Source organism: Centrocercus urophasianus, unplaced genomic scaffold, assembly GCF_019232065.1.
Source record: "Centrocercus urophasianus isolate 14NV4802_14NV808 unplaced genomic scaffold, USGS_Curo_1.0 seq_290, whole genome shotgun sequence".
Classification (NCBI taxonomy): Eukaryota; Metazoa; Chordata; class Aves; order Galliformes; family Phasianidae; genus Centrocercus; species Centrocercus urophasianus.
In genome coordinates this window covers 21096-38977 of record NW_024884856.1, presented here as the reverse complement: position 1 = coordinate 38977, position 17882 = coordinate 21096, and the positions used below count along the sequence as shown (strand labels likewise).

General features: G+C 50.4%; 1 protein-coding gene across 1 annotated transcript in view; it reads right to left on the bottom strand.

Annotated features, from left to right (window-relative positions):
- Positions 1 to 17882, bottom strand: part of PKP1 (plakophilin 1) — a 33129-nt gene that overhangs the window by 14094 nt on the left and 1153 nt on the right. Inside the window, exons 2-3 of the mRNA XM_042828315.1 lie at positions 12444 to 12544; positions 4151 to 4575 (exon numbers count right to left, since the gene is read on the bottom strand). Coding sequence (XP_042684249.1) covers positions 4151 to 4575; positions 12444 to 12544 — 526 coding nt within the window. The remainder of the gene's footprint in view (positions 1 to 4150; positions 4576 to 12443; positions 12545 to 17882) is intronic.

Sequence of the window (17882 nt, the reverse complement as noted above, 5' to 3'; positions counted from 1 at the left end):
TTAAACTAGGAACTCTATCCTACGTTCTGTGAGACACAACAGAGCTGGGATGAGATCAGGTCCAGCATGAGTGGCACCAGAGGAACTTCTTTGGGAACCTGACCTGGGCCAGCAGGACAGGGAGGGAGCACATGAGCAGACATACCAGGTCAGTGCCATGCAGCACATGTAACCACAGCAGTGGTGTTGATAACTCTGTTTTCCAAGCTAAGCAGAACCCTAAGCCAGAAGTAATTTCTGTGAGAAAGAAGGGTGCCTGGTTCGTTAGTGATCCAAGGAAGAGTATTTCCTGCACATCCACTCATAAAATGTCCAAGCCCTTCTTCAGCAGGGAAAACTGGGCAGCCACATCCAGTTCTGCATGGGAAAAGAAGGGAAAAGCTCCATTTCCTCTTCTGGCTCACTGACAAGAGAAATTCACAGAGCATCTGGCTCTCCCACGTGCCTCAGAAGAAGCAGTGGTTTCTCCCAGCTGAGAACATAAGCACCTGGCAAGGCCCACAATATAGGAGATTGTTCATCAGTCAAGGACATTCCATAACCAGATCAACAGCATCAGAGCTACAGTTTGTTCCAAGACAAATTCTTGAAGTAAGGCCATCTCCAGCCTGGGCCAATGCTCCTGGTAGGAAGAGCTCTGAAGGCTGTTCTTCCACAAGGAAGAAGCAATCAGAACAGGGAGACCTCAATTAGCAATGATTCAAGGAGTCAAATTAGATGATCAGATCCAGGTGAGGAAGAGAAACAAATACTTCTGAGGATCACTATCACGGAAAGGCAAACTCTCTAGTTTGATACTGATGCCTTTGGGTCACTGTGTATTAGCAGATTAGTTTGTGCTAATTGGATCTAAGCCTCCAAGCTGTCTGTTAAGTCTACAAGTCCTAGGAGGGGAGGAAGCTAGAAAAGCCTCACAAATGCCACTGTTCATTAACCAAATGAGAGTGAAGCCACTCAAAACCTCGAGTGACCTCAGCACATCCCAGCCCTCCAGAGCCAGGCAGCACTGCAGCAACCCCAGTTTGCTTTGGATGCAAATGCGCCATGCAGACAGCTTCACATAACACAGAGCCAACACTGAAATGGTCATTTTTAGAGGTAGCTTGCCCATATAAGTGCAAAACGAAACCAAGATGTCTGTCTTTTTATATGCATCTGCTTTCATTGTGTGGCACAGCCCTGGGGAGTTTATGTTTTGATACTGATCTCCTTGGGCTTATCCCAGAAGAGAGGAGGTCTATCAGAAAACACCTCTGCCACCTTCTCTGACTCTCAATAACCGTTCTGTGCTTTTACTGCTCAGAATACTTCCAGAGGGACTGAACTTCTGCCTGGGGATCCATGTTCCAGGACATACAGCAACTGTCCCTGCACTTCAGCCATAGCCACCAGCAGGTACCCAACGCCCTTATCAGAGTAGCACCAAAATATGACACGTTTCCAGGTCTCCCGAAAGACCCCAATCCTCTGAGCCTGGTCCCATCTGATGTCCAAACACTTGATGGCAACACGTCTGCAGAACAGAGCCTAAACAACAAAATAGTTTTCCTGTGCTTCCAGGTCCAGCTGGAGAAGGAGAAAGGCTCAGATTTTTCTGAGCTACATGAAACATCACATCTTTTATTACTGCTTTTGTTATCACTATGCGGTGAGCCAGGCGGGTGTGGAAACTTTCTATTGTGAAAGCTGAACACAAAACCATGTTTGCTATAAAGGCAAAACCTCTGCCTGAAGATCTACTAGAATATGAAGTCCAGAGCCTCAAACAGGGACTTGCTGGCACCTGTTGCCCAGCTAAACCTTCCTCCTGCATCTAGAGGTTAACGATGGGGTATCTACAAGCAAACTTCTCCCTTCCCAAAGACCAGGCTACCCAAATCCAGGCTGAGCTCTCAAAATGCAGAGTCCTCCAGCCAGAGAAGTCCTGCACAGCAGAGCCCAGATACGGTCCCAACCCATCTCCAAGGACAACAGCACGCTCCAGACCAAGGCTAACTGCAACCTTCCAGATACTCTATGCAGGCAAATGGCTTTCCAGGTAGATCATCTGTTCAAAGAGGACAACTCCTGAGCACGCTTCCAGAATTCCAAAGATGACAGCTGACAGCCTCTCCTCCTATAAGGCAGCCAGCAGTGCAGTCTCACACAAGCAGGGTGTGTGCCCCAGCCCAATCAGATTTACTCAGGGGGCACAGCCCCCATTGAGCCGAGGGCTGAAGCCCTCATTTCCACACCAGAACCAGTTCTGCCAGATGAGCCATGCCCCAAGCCAGGAGAACTGTCTAAACGGAGCCACTCCCCAGCCAGAGGGCATCCAGCGCTGCAGAGCATTCCTCCCGCACCAGCAGCTCTCCTCCATAAGCACCATTATTCCTCAAGTGACTTTTGCAAAGAAACGACCAAGTCTGCAACCCGAGGGCTGTGCAGTGTGATGCTGGGATGCCCCAGAGAAGCCTGCCTGCATGGGATGAGCACCAGCAGACACCTTCCCAGGGCAGGAGCCGACTGCTGTCCTGCAATTCGTCTCTCTGCCGTCCCTCCCACGACATTTTCATGGTCTTTAGACAGAAATTCCCTAGGACGAGTTGCTTGTCATTTATGGAATGCTTCTGTTTCCCAATCCAGAAGAATTACAAAGCTTCTGGATAGAGCAAGCCAATGCCACTGGTGCTCTGGGTTGGCCAGGGCTGGTTTTGCATGTGTCGGATTGAAGGGAACTGGGCACACAGGAGGACAAGGTTTCCTGACCACACGTTAATTAATGGGCAAATAACACTTCTTGGCAAACACACTCCAGTGCTTATTCCCCTACCCAATGCAAAATGAAGGAGGTTGAGCAGAGAATTAACCCAGCATTCCAGCGTGAACAAGGGCACCATGTGGGCACTGCCAACTGCAGGAGGGGATTTTCTCCATAACTATAACACATTTGGGTCAGAAGCTCAATAAATATCCCTGTGTGGTGTGAGCTACACCGAGGCAATGCTCTCAGTTAAGCAGCCTCACATTATGTCCAACAGTGAGCAAACTCCCCAGGGCAACAGGGAGCACCAGAAATGAGCTCAAAAGGTTCCAGTTCCTGCATGGGAGGTGAGATGAGTCCTGGGTAGGGCAGGCACTGCTGGACAGTGATGCAGCAGCCCCTGAAGATGCAGACCTTCTCTAGCCTGATAAAGCATCACAAGATACCCTCCAAGGCTGCTGTGAGCAGCAGAACACGGCTTGTGCTCGAAAGCTGGAGGCACCGCAGCCACTCGCATCAGGGCAGCTCTTAAATAAGCATCACTTCAATGCCATCAAAGCCCCCAAAGTTTTTGTTTCTGTGACAGCTCTGCTGCAGTGCAGATACATCAGCTTGGGGGTGTCTGAGCTCACTGCTGTGCTCTTGTTGCAGCAACATTTACAAGAAGGAACCTGGTGCTGAATGGGACATGGAAGACAATCCTGACCACTGCATAATTCCTAGTTCAATGGGACTAGATGCTCTGGACAGAAAGGAAAAGGAATAGCTTCCAATTTGTCTTAGCTTTATCAGTTATTCCAATTAGGCTTTTTTTTTTCTTCTAACTTCTGACTCAAGTGTTGGTTTTGTTTTTTTTTCTGGAACCTGAACTGGAGGAAAGAAACAAGGCTGGGTGGGAAGGCAGAAGGGAAACATGACTGCTCCCAGGTTCTCAGCTCTGCCCTGAGTCAGACCCTCAGGAACAAACTCCTTCAGCTGTTGTTTTTTTTTAAGGTTGGTTCTCTGCCAAAGCAGAGCAGGGTGACAGCCAGGAGAGACACCCAGACTGCACACCAGCCCTTTTTGCTCTTCACATCCCCACCCTCATCTTGCAAAGGAGCTGACAGCTAAAACCACTGCAGAGGCACCAGGCAGCATCTTGCCCAATATCGCACAGCTACAGCAGAGACATCTGCACTGAACCAGCCACGTTGGTCTCTCTCCATAGTCCATAAAGAGAAATAAGCCCTCTGAGCATGACTCATCTGACCCACTTTAGATGCCACTGCAGGATGCGATTAAGCACACCGCACGCTTGTCAACAGATCTCCAGTGGCTATTAAGCAGCTCAGGTGACAAACTCAGACGGACAAACCTCCGAAGCAACATCAGCATTTACCCAGATCCATCCCACTGCAGCAGACTTACTTGGAGCCAGACTGAGCCTGTCCATAAACCGCATCCTGCTTGCAGCTCATCATGGGCTGGGCATAGACCACATCGGGTTTGTTGCTGGAGGGGCAGGAGAGGGCCCGTGCAGGCATTTTTTTACTTGTCCTGGTAGTTCCTTGCTGGGTGCTACAGCTGCTGTAGATGCTCTGGCGGTTCAAGGTTGCCTTGTGCTCTGCCCGACCCCCGGCCTGACTCTTCCTCAGTGTGCCCCGCGGTGGTTCGCAGTAGAGGTCGGGCTCGCTCCGGCTGCTCTTGATGTTCTGCACAAAGCAGTAGTCGCTGCCGGCCCTGTTGGGGCTGCAGACTGCCTTGCTGTAGTGCTTGCTGCCCCAGCCCTCCATCTGGCTGTAGGAGCTGTAGCGCCGGTTCTCAGCATCCCGCTTCAGGGTCCCGTTGTACAGCTGGGCAACAAGAAAACAGGAGACAGCACAAATTAGGAAAGGTTGAGCTGGAGGTCGACGTTGCCGAGCCCCACTCACACCTGGGTATTACAGTATTACATTCCTGTGCCTCTGAGGTATTTCTGTGACCTGGTCTCCTAGCCATAGAATCATGGAGTCGTAGAACTACCGAATCATAGAATCACTGAATATCCCAAGTTGGAAGGGGATCCATAAGGATCATCTAATCCAACCAGTCATCAAACCATAAAGTCTGGAATCATGGAATGGCTCGGGCTGGAAGAGACCTTAAAGCCTTTGTGTCCTGCACGAGGAAGGAAGACCAGACCCAAATTCTTTGCAAAGAAACACTCAACCCAAAGCAAACCCACACAGCACCTGAGCTGATTTAAAGCACAGACCCCATGAGGGGTCTGCATGCTGCATACCTCAATTTCATCACAAGTCATGACGTGTTTGTGGGCCAAGCACAGTACAACCATCAAAATATATGGCAGCACAGCCTACCAGCAGCCCTTACAAAGATTCCAAACCCTTTCCTGAAATCTGGGGATGCAGTGATCAGGATTTGGTAACCAAGTGCTTGGAGTCAGAAGTTAAAGTTCCAGCACAACCCTGCCATACAGCAAGTGCCTCGATCCCAGCTTGGAAGAACAGGAGGCAAAGATCTTCCTCCTTGTGAGAGATTACATCACTTTTCATCACAGAGAACGTTGAACCATTCTGGCCTTCCAGCACTGCCCATACTTATTTTTAATTTCCTTACGGTATTTGGTTCCCTTCTGCCTGCAAGTTCCTTAGGAGGGGAGTAATGGGAATGAGAAAATGGAAAGATGGAATTCATGAATCTCATCATGCCAAGAATCTTATTTGTGACCAGGTGTGTTCCGCTCAGCATTCTGGTGATCAGCACTCCAAGAAATAGAGTAAACAGGAATAAAGGGAACTGATGGATTTGGTGCCAGAGACCTTCCCATCCCAAAGGCCTGCCTCATCCCCCTTGGGTTCACTCAAGGAAATTACTGGCACTTGGTGAGGACAGCCCACGGTGCAAAGGTCCACAGCTGTGCCTGTCTGAAGAAAAAAACCAAACCAAACCAATATTTTCTAACATAGAAAAAGCATGCAAAAGAGAACTTGGTCTCCTGTGCAGCATCACCCCAAATCCTGCTGCTCTGCCCCAATTCATCCCAGCCCTGAGCACGCTCAGCATCATTTCTCTCTCCAACACTCAGCAGGATTGTCATTATGCTAATTAATTAAGCCAAATAATTCCATTAAGAAACTGATCTTCAGGAATGCAGTGAATCCTCTCTGCTGCATCCTGGAGAGCTGCACAGGTAACGGCTGGAAGCATTCAGAACGGGTCAAGAGGCAGAAGAAGAAACCCTCTCATCCAGTTACGCTGGACCCACTTTGCTCTGCCACTTGAGCACAAAGCAGGACTTGAGATACTTTCACTCTGCAGGTTTACATCTAAACAGGTAAACTGCTGGAAGGGGAGAAAATTCTCTTTGCATTTACTCCAGAGGACGCAGAAAAAACCTGTTAGTGCTGCAACATGGCAGGCAGCAGGCTGGGTGCACCCTACGGTGATCCCAGGGGTTTGGAAGAAGAATTTGCATGCAATAAGAAGAGGGAGGATGAGGCACATAGCTGAGCACAGTGAGTCTTGGGTCTCCCCTGGCAGTGGGGCAGCCCCATGGAAACAATCAGGGTGGCCATGCAGCAGAGGTGCTCAGCACCCAGGTCCACTTTGGCAATGAGGGACCTTTCAGTAAGGATCTGACCCACCAAAATGAGGACGTCTTTCTAAGGGTGACACCGTCCTCATTCTGTTCCATTTTTCCAGCTGCTCCCTGATGGAACACAGGAGTTGCACTCAACGATCCTTATGGGTCCCATCCAACTTGGAATATCCTGTGGAACCCTCAGGACAATGACAGTGGACATGGCCAATACATGACAGTGTGGGGTGGCTCCTGGGGAACCCACTGGCAGAGCTTGCCGCTGGCAGGCTGGAGCAGCAGCCTTTGGACATGAGCCCCATCACATTGCTTTATGAGTCACTGTAAGCCAGGATTATTTTAGAGGGCTGTCAGAAGCTTGGCACAGCCACAGAGCCCCTGGGCATTTACCAAAGCCAATTCAGCTAACCATGGAAGTGCCAGCTCTTCATTTATCTACAGCTATTGTTTGCTTCCCAGTGTGCTCGGATGGGCGCTCCGCCAGCAGAGCGAGGGAAGGCGTGAGCACGTCCATGTTTATAGGTGGGAATCATCCCTTCTGTATTTCCTGCTGCGTTTCAGAGCAGAGCAGAACATTGTTCTCCTTCCTGCCAGCCCTGGGAAGGGCGCAGCAAAGCGGCCGCCTGTTTGGAAAGTCTTCTTTCTGCAACGCAGGGAGCCCTGAGCAGCAAGTCAGTGCAGGTCCTGGCAGGGCGGGGAGGCCTTTTGCAAACTCATGGGAAAATAGTTCCCGTGTGATGTGAAGCTCATTACCAAAGTCAGTGCATGACTTTTATTGCTGATGCTACCAGATGCTTGGCTGAGCCCATTTTAATCTCTTTCAAGTGGCACGGACCTAATTGGTATCTTAGAGTTCCTCTTTGCAGCAGGAGACTGATCCAAAGCCTCCAAATCGATGAGGAGCCTCCCGCCAGCTCCAGCGGATTTTGGAGCTGCTTGCCAAAAAGTCCCTACAAACCCACAGCCAACCCCATCGCTCCTTGATCTCGGCAGAACGTCACCTCTGCTCCTTAGGAGCAGCACCATGTCCCCATGGAAAATGGTCCCCAAGGAAAGCCAGAGACCTTCACCTCAGAGCAAAGGCTGCAATGGAACAGAGCTCCTCACGTTGCCTCTTTGTTGGACACAGCAATCAGGGAGATAGGGAGCAGAGCAAAGCAGGAGGGAGGCACTGCTGTCTGGAGAGGAGATGTCACTTGTAAAGGTGATGCCATCACACAGATGTGGTTGGGAGAGCTGCTTGGCAGCCACCCCCAAACTTCTGCTGTGAGTTCAGAGTGAGCTCTCCCTGTGCAGAATGGCATTAGTGAAAGGAGATCATCACTCTCACCTTCAGACCCCCTCAGCCACCCAGATTTCCTGACACCCTGCATCCCATTAGTGGTGGCCATGTGGGTCAGCTCCACATCTCACACCCTTAGCAGTGGGAAGAAGCAGTGCAGAAGGGCAGGGATTCCCCCACACGGGGCTGGAGGCAGCACAGCGATCCCACCTACCCTGCAGGAGTTTGGAACCACCTCAGAAGAGCAGGGACTGTCACCACGTCTTCTCCCTGGTGCTCTGCAGGGATATGGGATGCTCACATGCAGTGTCCCAGCTGTGAGCATGCTCTTCTAAAGGAGCCTGTGTGTTTGAGGCCAAGCCTTGGGAGCTGCTCATTCATATTAAAACTAGGAGGGGAGGAAAGGGAGCAAAGATGAGCACTGATAGCACACAGGTGCTCTTATCAGGCCTGGGCACTAAGTGCTTCCCCTCACTGCCAGCAGCAAAGACCTGCCTCAAAATTAGCAACTGTGTGTGGAGCACTGGGACTAAATTACCCGACCTCTTAAGGAACAATGACTGTAACATCCAGCACTGCCACCAGTGAATAGATATCTTTAACTTCTTATCCCAACCAGAAGAAAAAAAAAAAAAAGGCGCTGGAGAGGAAGTCACAACGGCTTTGTTGGGCTCTTCTTTTTCCTCCAAAATCCCTGTTTGAGGAGCACAGAGGAGGGCTTGCCCAGCACAGCCCTGTGCTCAGATCTCAGCACTTCTTCCCTCCCAGATAACTGGGTGTTTCTGACTCCTGCATCTGAGGACGCGATCAGTTCATTACCCAGCTCTAATTCTTTCCCTTGCAATTTGTTTGTTTCTAGAGCTGCAGACAGAGAGAAGTAAAGGACTCCGAATAAACACGTCAGGAGCAGCTTCTCCCAGGCTGCAGGGCAAAGCACAGGCAATGCAACATGACCGCGTCCCACCCTGAATGATGGGTGGGGAAAGATCCTGATGCTCCTTGCGAAATGCTTTCACTGCTGCCTGCTACCAGCTCTCCATTGCAGGGAGAAAAATTGCAAAACCAGCGAATATATTGTTAATCCATTTCTGAAACGCTCTTCCCCGCCTCTCCTGAATGCTGCCTTTTCATCTGGTTCTTTGTGCAGCTCAGCTTTCGCTCCCGATGGTTCAGATAGCTCCTCCAAAGCACAAAGCCTCTTGCAAAACCTCTCAGGGAAAGCAGGGTCTGACTAAGCAGTGATGTGCAGTACAATGGCACGATCGTGGCCCCACCTTTTGCTTTTCCATGGAGTTCCCCTCCTCAGACTCTGGCTGAACACCTCCAAAGCTGCACCTGCACTTGGGCAGACAGCACACTTGCTGCAACTCGTGGGCCACCAGACTGTGACAGCAGCTTTGAGCCCGGTGCTGAACAAATCCCATTTTGGGGGTCCTCAGGCAGTGCTCTGGCTTTACACCACCATGCCCTGGCACAGATCCTGCACCGATGGCTTTGGGAGCAGGTGGCCACTCGCAATACAAATTGCATGGGGACGAAGGTCTCCATGGGTCTGGTGAGCTCAACTGCACCTGGCCCACAGTTAGCACAAAATATCACCCAACACATTGATCTGCAGCCACTGGTGTGCCCGCTGCTGCATCCCACCACGGCCACTGGGCAAAACAAGGCTGCCAGGGAGGTGGAGGAGTCCCCATCCCCAGGAGCAATCAAGGAACATGGAGATGTGGCACCAAGGGATGTGGTCCGTGGGCATGGTGGGGTGGACTTGGGGATCTCAGAGGTCCTTCCCAACCTCCATGAGCCTACAGAATGGGACTGAGGGCTTCGTCCCTGAAGGCTGAGCCAATCCCTGACTTGTGAGGCAACGAAACTGTGCAGCATGTGCTGGGTCCAGCTCTGTTACCCAGACTGTTACATCACAGTGCTGTGCTCCTGCAGTGCCACCAACAAGGCACTCACCATAAGAATAATCAGGAAAAAACCTCTAACTATGGGCAAATCAGAGGTTTTACCCATAGCTCTTTACCAATCCAGAGAGCTGCCATCAGCTTTAGGAAGCTCTTCCCTTCAGGTCTGTCATTTCTATTGCTCTGGTACAGGAACACCAGCAGCTCATAAGGGAAGAAAACTCAGAAGCAAAAGCTTGAGATTCCCAACAAGATAAAAAACCAGACAAAAGCAGTAAGTTGGGAATAATAGTGTTTAAGAGCTGTGGGTGAGACAGGGCAGATGACATATCTCCTTGCTGTGTCATTTACAGTCACCATCTGAAGCAATGCACTGATAAAAGCAGTGTCTAAGCTGCAGCCCTTTGAAGCAGCAGCACGGACACAGGGCCTGTTGCACTTCTCAAAGAATTCAGAGTAATCTCCCTGATGCTGTACTAGGTTGCTTCCCTGAAATGCCTGAATTTGCCCATGCATCTCAAAGGCCTCTGGGGCTTCTCAGAAGCATCCCCAGCACGAGGCAGGAAATGCAACTTCATCTTCAGAAATAGATTTACTTGATCTTCTTTCCCCTGGTGAGCCAGAAATCACAGATAGAAAATGCTTGTAAAAATGCTGAGAACCTGCCTGATTTCAAGTCCTAAGTTCACACGAAGTCAACCTAAGCTGGAGGCTGGGAGTGTGATCTTCTGTTACACCTCTGGATGAAGCAAAACAGAGGTTCCCCAGTGTGACTGGGGAGCATGGTGTCTGCTAAGCATCTGTTAAGCAGATTTAGGCTGCAGGTTATATGTTCCCATGTGCCAATGGCACTCGGGATTCATGGCCCCAGCTGCAGTCCTGTTAGGTGGCTGCTCCGACCATGGCAGGAGATGCATCCAGAGGGCTGACTCATCCTGACCTGACAGATCTCCAAGATAGAGCACATGAATCATGCTGCACCTCTCTGTTGGCTCTGGGAGGAGTCTAGACAACTTGTTAAGACAAAATGGCTGATTTTCAGATAGACCACATTTTGTAAGAGCAATTCTACTGTGAAACTTTCACAAGTCCCAGTCCCTTTTTTTTTTCCAGTTCCTTTTTTCAGCCCGTATCTGAAGGCCTTCACCAAGAACTTCAGGAACACAATGCTGCTGAGACCCGTGCTTCTGGAGAGAGACCCTCCCAGGCCACCAGTGCAAAAGAGCCCTTCAGAGAGAAGCCGTGAGCTGCACGAGTCTGTGGTGAACCAGAAGTGACCAAACTGCTCTGTGGTGTCTATTGGAGGCTCCAATCTGTGCAACGACCACATGAGCCATCTGCCAGCACAGCAGCACCAGTGCTGGACCCAAAGCCCTATCGATGCACTTCTCTCAGGAGCCACAACAGACAAACAGCAATAAATCATTTAAACATTACAAATAATTGACTCTGAGGTTCCACCTCTGGCTTGGTATGTCCCTCAGCTGCACATTGCTGAGGGCTCACACAACTCCCTGGGGAGGGATATCAACCACAGGGGGTCCATGCCTGCCCCAGGGATGCTCTGCTCTTTTCCATCATGGACACTCGGCCTCACACCAGTGAAAGATCACCGTCTGAGATTTAAACAGCTCAGCAAAGGAGTTTGAAACAGCTGACATTGAGGCTGACAGACAGTGTAAATAAAAATTTCAAAGGCGTGCCAGTGCTCCCAGTCCTTCCCACTGAGCACGCATTGGCACCCAACCCACTGAGTGACATTATCACTGCCTTAAAGCAAACAAGTGCACCACAGCCATTAGAACAGATGACAGACAAACCTTTGTGAAGCTTAGGAATGCTGATGCTGTAAACAGGCAGAGGATCTGGCAACCAGCAGGAAACACTGCAGCCCTCTGTCTCTGTGCTTGAAGCCAACCCAAGCACCTTTCCTGGTTCAAACCTTTGATGGTTGTCAGGGAGCTGCTTTACAGCCCCACAGCTGTTGAAAGGAGCCCTTTATTTTTCCTGTATTCAAATGCCAGATCTGGGAATCGCATCTCTTTACTTCACAGCTGATGAAAACCAGGGATGAGCAGAATACAGAGCCCAGGTGGGGGGCAACACCAGCAACACGCAGCCCCAGGAGACATGAGTGGCTCAGAGAGCTTCCCAGTGAACCAAGTGTCCAGGCCCTTATAGGGCACATAACCCCTGATTGCACAGACAAGTACAGTCTTACACCTGCATTTTCTGACAGGCTGTAACACAATGTGTTCTCTGGGAGAAGCAAAGCACCCCCTTTCCAGTTTCAAAGAACACCTTAAAAACATCTGCACCGTGGCACTGGCTGCCCAGGGAGGTGTGGGGTCCCCATCCCTGGAGATGTGGCATTGAAGGATGTGGTCAGCAGGCACAGTGGGGTCAGATTTGTGGACCTCAGAGGTCTCCTCCAACCCTAAGGATCCTATGATACGCTGCAGGAACAGCAGCACAGTTATGATGCAAAGTCCCTGGTATCCCCAGTCAGCTGCACTGATTTTGTTCAATTAAGTTTCTGTGCACAGAAATAGAAATTGCAGCTTGGATGATGCGCTCCAAGATCTTAACGTGAGACCTCTTAACTGAGATGCGAGTCTGAACCTATGGCCTTCAGACAGCCGCAAACACTGTGTGCTGTTGGGATATCAATCCCCGAGACCAAACTAAAACTCATCCACAGTAAAACCCCCAGCCACATACAGCATCGACATCAGCACCTTGTTGCTATTTGCTTCCATCTATGGATCCTCTCCCTCTGCATTGAAATCCGTGCTGGAACAGCCACAGCCATGCCTGACCTCTCCCAGAGAAACTTCTGAAGTGCCTTCCCACCCATCACCTGCTGGAGGATGTTTTGTGCAGGTTACCTCAAGAGGATGCCACAGCTCCCAGATAAAAGCATCTTACCGGATATCCCCAGCTGCTGTTTCCCATTTGGGTTTTGGTGTAATAACTGCCCCGGGACGTCCCGTAGCCATAACCATCAGCTACACAGTCGTACATGGAACCTGTAAATGGAAAAAGCACTGTCAGTAGGAGTGGGAAGCAGCAGACCATCCCAGTCTTTTCCTCGCAGTGAATTTAGATCCTTTCATCTTATCACTGAAGAATAATGGAGTTAGGAAACCTATAGGAAGCACAAGATAGAAAGTCAGTAAGTTGAGCCCTTGCCTTGCAGGCAGCCCAAAGATGTTCATTCCAGAAAAGCTCCTAGAAATTCCAGCCCCAGACTGTAAGTGGCACCTGAAGGCCTTCAGCAGAAAAGACCAAGTGCCATAAGATCTACCATGGACAACAGCAGAGCGGGTCAAGATCTCAGGCAGTGCCTCAGGTCTTACATGAGAGGGACGGGGTGCTGTTCTGGAATCACACAGTTTGAGTTGGAAGGGGCACTGAAAGGCCCTCTGGCCCCACTCCCTGCAATGCAGGGACACCCACAGCTCCATCAGTGCTCAGAGCCCCATCCAGCCTGACCTTGGGTATCCCCAGGGACAGGGCAGCCTTCACTGCCTTCAATCTCCATCCCCACTCTCTAACAAATCACACCATTCATACTGTGTCTTCACAGAAGTCTGTTAGACTCCATCTTTACAAACACAGGCTATGATCAGCACTAGAAGAAATTCATCCTCTTCCTAAGCTGCATTTCCCTTATGTAATGCAGTGGAAAGTGCAGCAATGACAGCAGAGCAGCAAGGTTCTACACTGCAGCAAGTAAGAACCTGCTCAACTGCAACAACCACAAACACAGAAACAAAGGAAAGCAGCTGCTTACCTTCAGAAGGCCTCAAATATACAGGGATCTCCAACAAAACACCCTTCCCTCCACTGGCAACCTTTAAATGAGGGCTAGGAAGAGGTGAAGCCAGGGTCCATCCCTTCTGGTCATTTAGGTACATTGCATGCATCTGAGCTCCCCTGGTTGGCCCTGCCTTCTCACCAGGTGTTCCATCACTGCATCAAGCTGTGATTTAGCATTGCCACTACACCTGAACACCCTTCTGATGGTCCAAAAGGGTTCAAAGTCATTTGAATTTCATTTTCAAAACTGCTCAATAATTGTGGCATCCCAAGTCCCGTTACGAGGAAGTGCAAACCCTACACTCCAATTATCTTCCAGGGAAAGCTCTGAATATCTAACAAGCTACAGAATCAGGACTTACCTGTCCCAAGTTATGCACCTAGACTGGTGGGTAATGTCAGAAATATCCTAATCTCTCTGATTGTTTGATAAGACTCATCTCTTGGATAAACTGGATAAGCTCTACCACAAAGGCCCTGAAGCCACTCAGGTCTCCTACAGCCACCGACCCGTAGAACGTATCTCGTTTATTGCTGTGCCTGAGGCATCCAGAACCTGTTATGTTGATTTGGTACGTGGCTAAAAATTCTTGCATTTTCTCAGGAAGATTGTCCCCATAGACGCAGTAATGAGATTTTCTTTCTGTCGTCTACACAACAGGAGCATCTGAAGAACCTCAAGGAATGCAGGGTAGGCAGCAGCAGAGCAGTTGCACAGACGTGTCCTTGTGCAGAAAATGACAGGATCTCATTTTTAACCGCATTTATAGACGTTAGAGCATTCACAGAGCATTGCTGCAAGATGCCCATTATCTCTCCAGCCCTGATTGCTTCCTATATATCAAGTTGCACGGGACTTCACAGTAAGGACGAAGGAGATGGGCACCAATATGGCAAGGGAGGTAAAGGCACCGACTGGGTGCCACCCCATGACGTCCCACCAAACGCTGGAGGAATGCAGGGTTGGGCTTTGGCAGAAGGCGGGCAGGGCTTAGAATGGGAAACCTGGGCCAGGTGACTCAGCGGGGGACAGGGCTGACAATGGGAGTCCTGAGCGCAATCCCATAACAGTTTCCTGGGAATTACTTCTGACAGCCCTTCTCCCAGTCTGTGCAAACATAATGTATCTGCAGGCTGGAATTTCCGGACACTGTTTGTGAGTCAACAGCTTCCTTAAATGGAAGAAAGCGTTTCTGGGTGTGACTCATGGGTTAATCTGACCAATCCTCCCCGGGACGGCGCTGCTCTTCCCAGCATCCATTCCTGCTGTGCACAGCACTGGAGACTTGGGGGATGAGCAAGGAGACACCACAAGTACACCAGTTTTGGCATTTGTAGTTTTAAGACATTGAAGAGAGAATCATAGAGAATCGTAGAATCATTAAGGCTGGAAAGGAGGTCTGAGTTCATCAAGCCCAACCATCAACCCATCACAGCCACTAAACCACGTCCCTTACGCACATCTACATGGCAATGTGCATCTACATTCCTGAGCCCCTCCAGGAATGGTGACCCCACCACCACCCCGGCCATCCTGTGTCAGTGCATTACCACTGTTTTAGAGAAGAAATGTCTCCCATTCCTCAGCCTGACCCTCCCCTGGCACGACTTGAGGCCATCACCTCTCATCCTATCACTGTCACCTGGAGCAAAGGCCGACTTCTCCGCTGCAACCTCTTCTCAAGAGCTGCAGGGAGTGATGAGGTTTCCCCTGAGCCTCGTCCAGAATGAACCACCCCAGTTCCCTGTCCCTGTAAGACCCCACTGTGCTGCAGACCCATCGCTGCCCTTCTCTGGATGCTCTCCAGGCCCTCAACATCCTACTGGCAGTGAGAAGCCCAAAGTTGCCATAGAGTTGCCTTCACCTCCAAGAACTTGTATACAAGAGCTTGTAAATATATAATTATAGAAACCTCAAACGTTCAAAGCTGCCTTGCTGGTTTGAGAAGGCACTTCCCTGCCACCGCAGCACTGTGATTTGTCGCTTGGTCTGAAGGCCAGGTAGAACCCAGTGATTTTATGGCGGAGGTGGCTTTGCTTTGTCCTGCAAGTTTACACAGCTCTCTGCCTGATTCTTCCTGAGGGGCAGCTGGGATGTGTGCAAGCAGCCCGAGGGGAGAGAAGGGATATTCCTCAGCTTAACTGCCTCAAGGAGAAAGACCGCATGAGGTGCTCACCGGTCCTGCGACTTTGGGATAAAAACAAACAGTCTCCAGAGAAAACTGGTCAATCTAAAACCTCCATTAAATCAGGGAGAGAGCTCATGGGCATAAAAACTAACCGCAGCAGCTAGGGAATGCAAGAGGTTGCCCAGAGAGCTGTGGATGCCCCAACCCTGGAGGTGCCCAAGGACACAGATGGGGTCTGGGGCAGCCTGAGCTGGTGAGCAGCCAACCCATGGCAGGGGTGGGGCTGGGGGGCTGCAAGGACCCTTCCAACCCAACCATGCCATGGTTCTATGCCTTGAAGAGCTTTCGCTTGAATGCTGTGAGCACCACCACATGCCAGCTGTGCCCCCCTCTCTGTCACCAGTCATCTATTAGTGATCACCACAGAGCAAAGTGAGACCTTGCTACAGCACGCTGTGCCTGAGCTTTGGGACCCTCTTGATGAGTTATCTGCATTCTTCAAAGGCAACTTTATACCCTTTTAAAGCTAAAAGACTGATGGTGAGAAGAATTATGTCAGGAGAGCCATTTGTTGAGCACAGCAGAAGGCTTCAGCCGGACGCATGAAGCTAACAGGGAGCTTTGTGGCAATGGAGGCATATTAATAAACATTAATCAGTGGCAGGGAAAGGCAAGACAAGAACCCGTCACTGGTAGTGCAGGCTAGACAGGTTCAATAATAAACCATGCACAGCTTTAAAACAATGAGGATGATTAAACATAGGAAAAAAGTAGTAAGAGAAGAAGGCCTGTGGGAAGCACAAAGCACGATGCCTCCTAGGAGAGAAGTGTTGGAGGAACCCCAGAAGCTGAGATTCATGCAGGAGTGACCAGATGGCGTTTTTGCCTTGTGGCCTATGAGCTGAAGGGTTGGATGTTTTGCTTTGCTCAATAATTGGAAAGGTTCGTGGCAGAGCTTTCACTGAATCGTCTCGCAGTGGGGGAAGGTGACAGAAAACTTCCCAGCACTTCATGGTCACAAACACCTCTTTGTGCACATCAACATAATGACCCCAATTAGGTTGAGATGGCCAGGAGGACTCAGTTCAGCTTGGTTTGCCCTTTTCCCCTGCTGTGACACCACATTCATTTTCCCATGGAAATCTGCATCGTTCCCAGACACAGAGCAGAAGCCCAGCACACACACACCAGTTTGGGTCATGTTGCCCTGCTGGGGCTGTGCCCACACCCCGTGGTTGTGCATGCAGGGGGTGACATCAGGACCTTCAGACAACGGCCACAGCTCCTTGTTCTCCAGTCAGCCAGTGGATTTAAGGTAGATTCTGATAGCAGGATATTAAGAGAACATCTGCTCCACAGAAACACCAACTGTGGGATGCCACACCTCCCATCCTTGCTGCATGCAGTGGGATGCACGCCTGCGCTCCCCACCCTACAGGCAGGGGTGCATGCATTCCTGAAGCAACAGAAGGCTCTGCTCAGCTCTCCTGCTCAAACCAGGTCTCAAAACGCAGTGGCCTGGGTTGATACCCAAACAGAGACACGCAGGGAACTGCATGCAGAAGGAACAGCGCTCAAAGGTTTATCAGGATGTTTTGCCAATCCCACATCTTACTGGGAAGCATCTCTGAGAAATCACGTGTGGATTCATGTAGCTGATGCTGGAGGAGCTTTTGGACACAGATGAGCAGAGCTGCTAGCAGATCCCAATGGCTCCTCGCAGCTCTTTGTAAGAAACATTAACTCTTCTCCCTAGGTCTGCTCAGATGGCCTCAGAACCAGCAGCAGCAAAAGCCAACGTGGCTCAGTGCTGTGCTCTGAAAGCTCAGCCTGACCGTCTCAGGCTCTAAAAGAAAGAATAGAAATAAATGGGAACTCCTTGTCCTGCTGGGAGCCCCTCTGGCACTGCAGCTTCCAGGTTGAGCCACCTGTGGGGCACCAGGAGGGCACCTGAACCTGCCGTGAGAATGCAGGCAGCTGCTGGGAGTGGGATGTGACTCAGCTTCCCTGGGACGCAGACACCAGAGTGGAACATTTCCACGCAATTCCCATTCCCAGACGTTCCCAGAAGTGTCTGGAGGATGGGTTTAGGTTGAGATTGTTGAGTAAAGATGGGGCAGCTTGGGAATTTGCTTTGCTTTATTTCTTTCCCAGAGTTTTCACCTGGGTTCCTCTCCGAGCAGAACAATCCCCCTCTGCCTCCTGGCCTTCCTCACATGGACAGCAGCAGCAGGAGATGTCCTGCAGAGCTTCCCCATCCCCTCTATCTCTGCAAGCACAATGCATGCATCCAGGAGGGCTCCTATGGGAACATTGCCTTGGCAAACCTGTCCCCCAGTGCTGGGTTCTGCCTCCTGATCCTCCTGCTGCCAACTTGTCATCGCCAGCTCACCTGGATTTTCTGCAAACACATCCC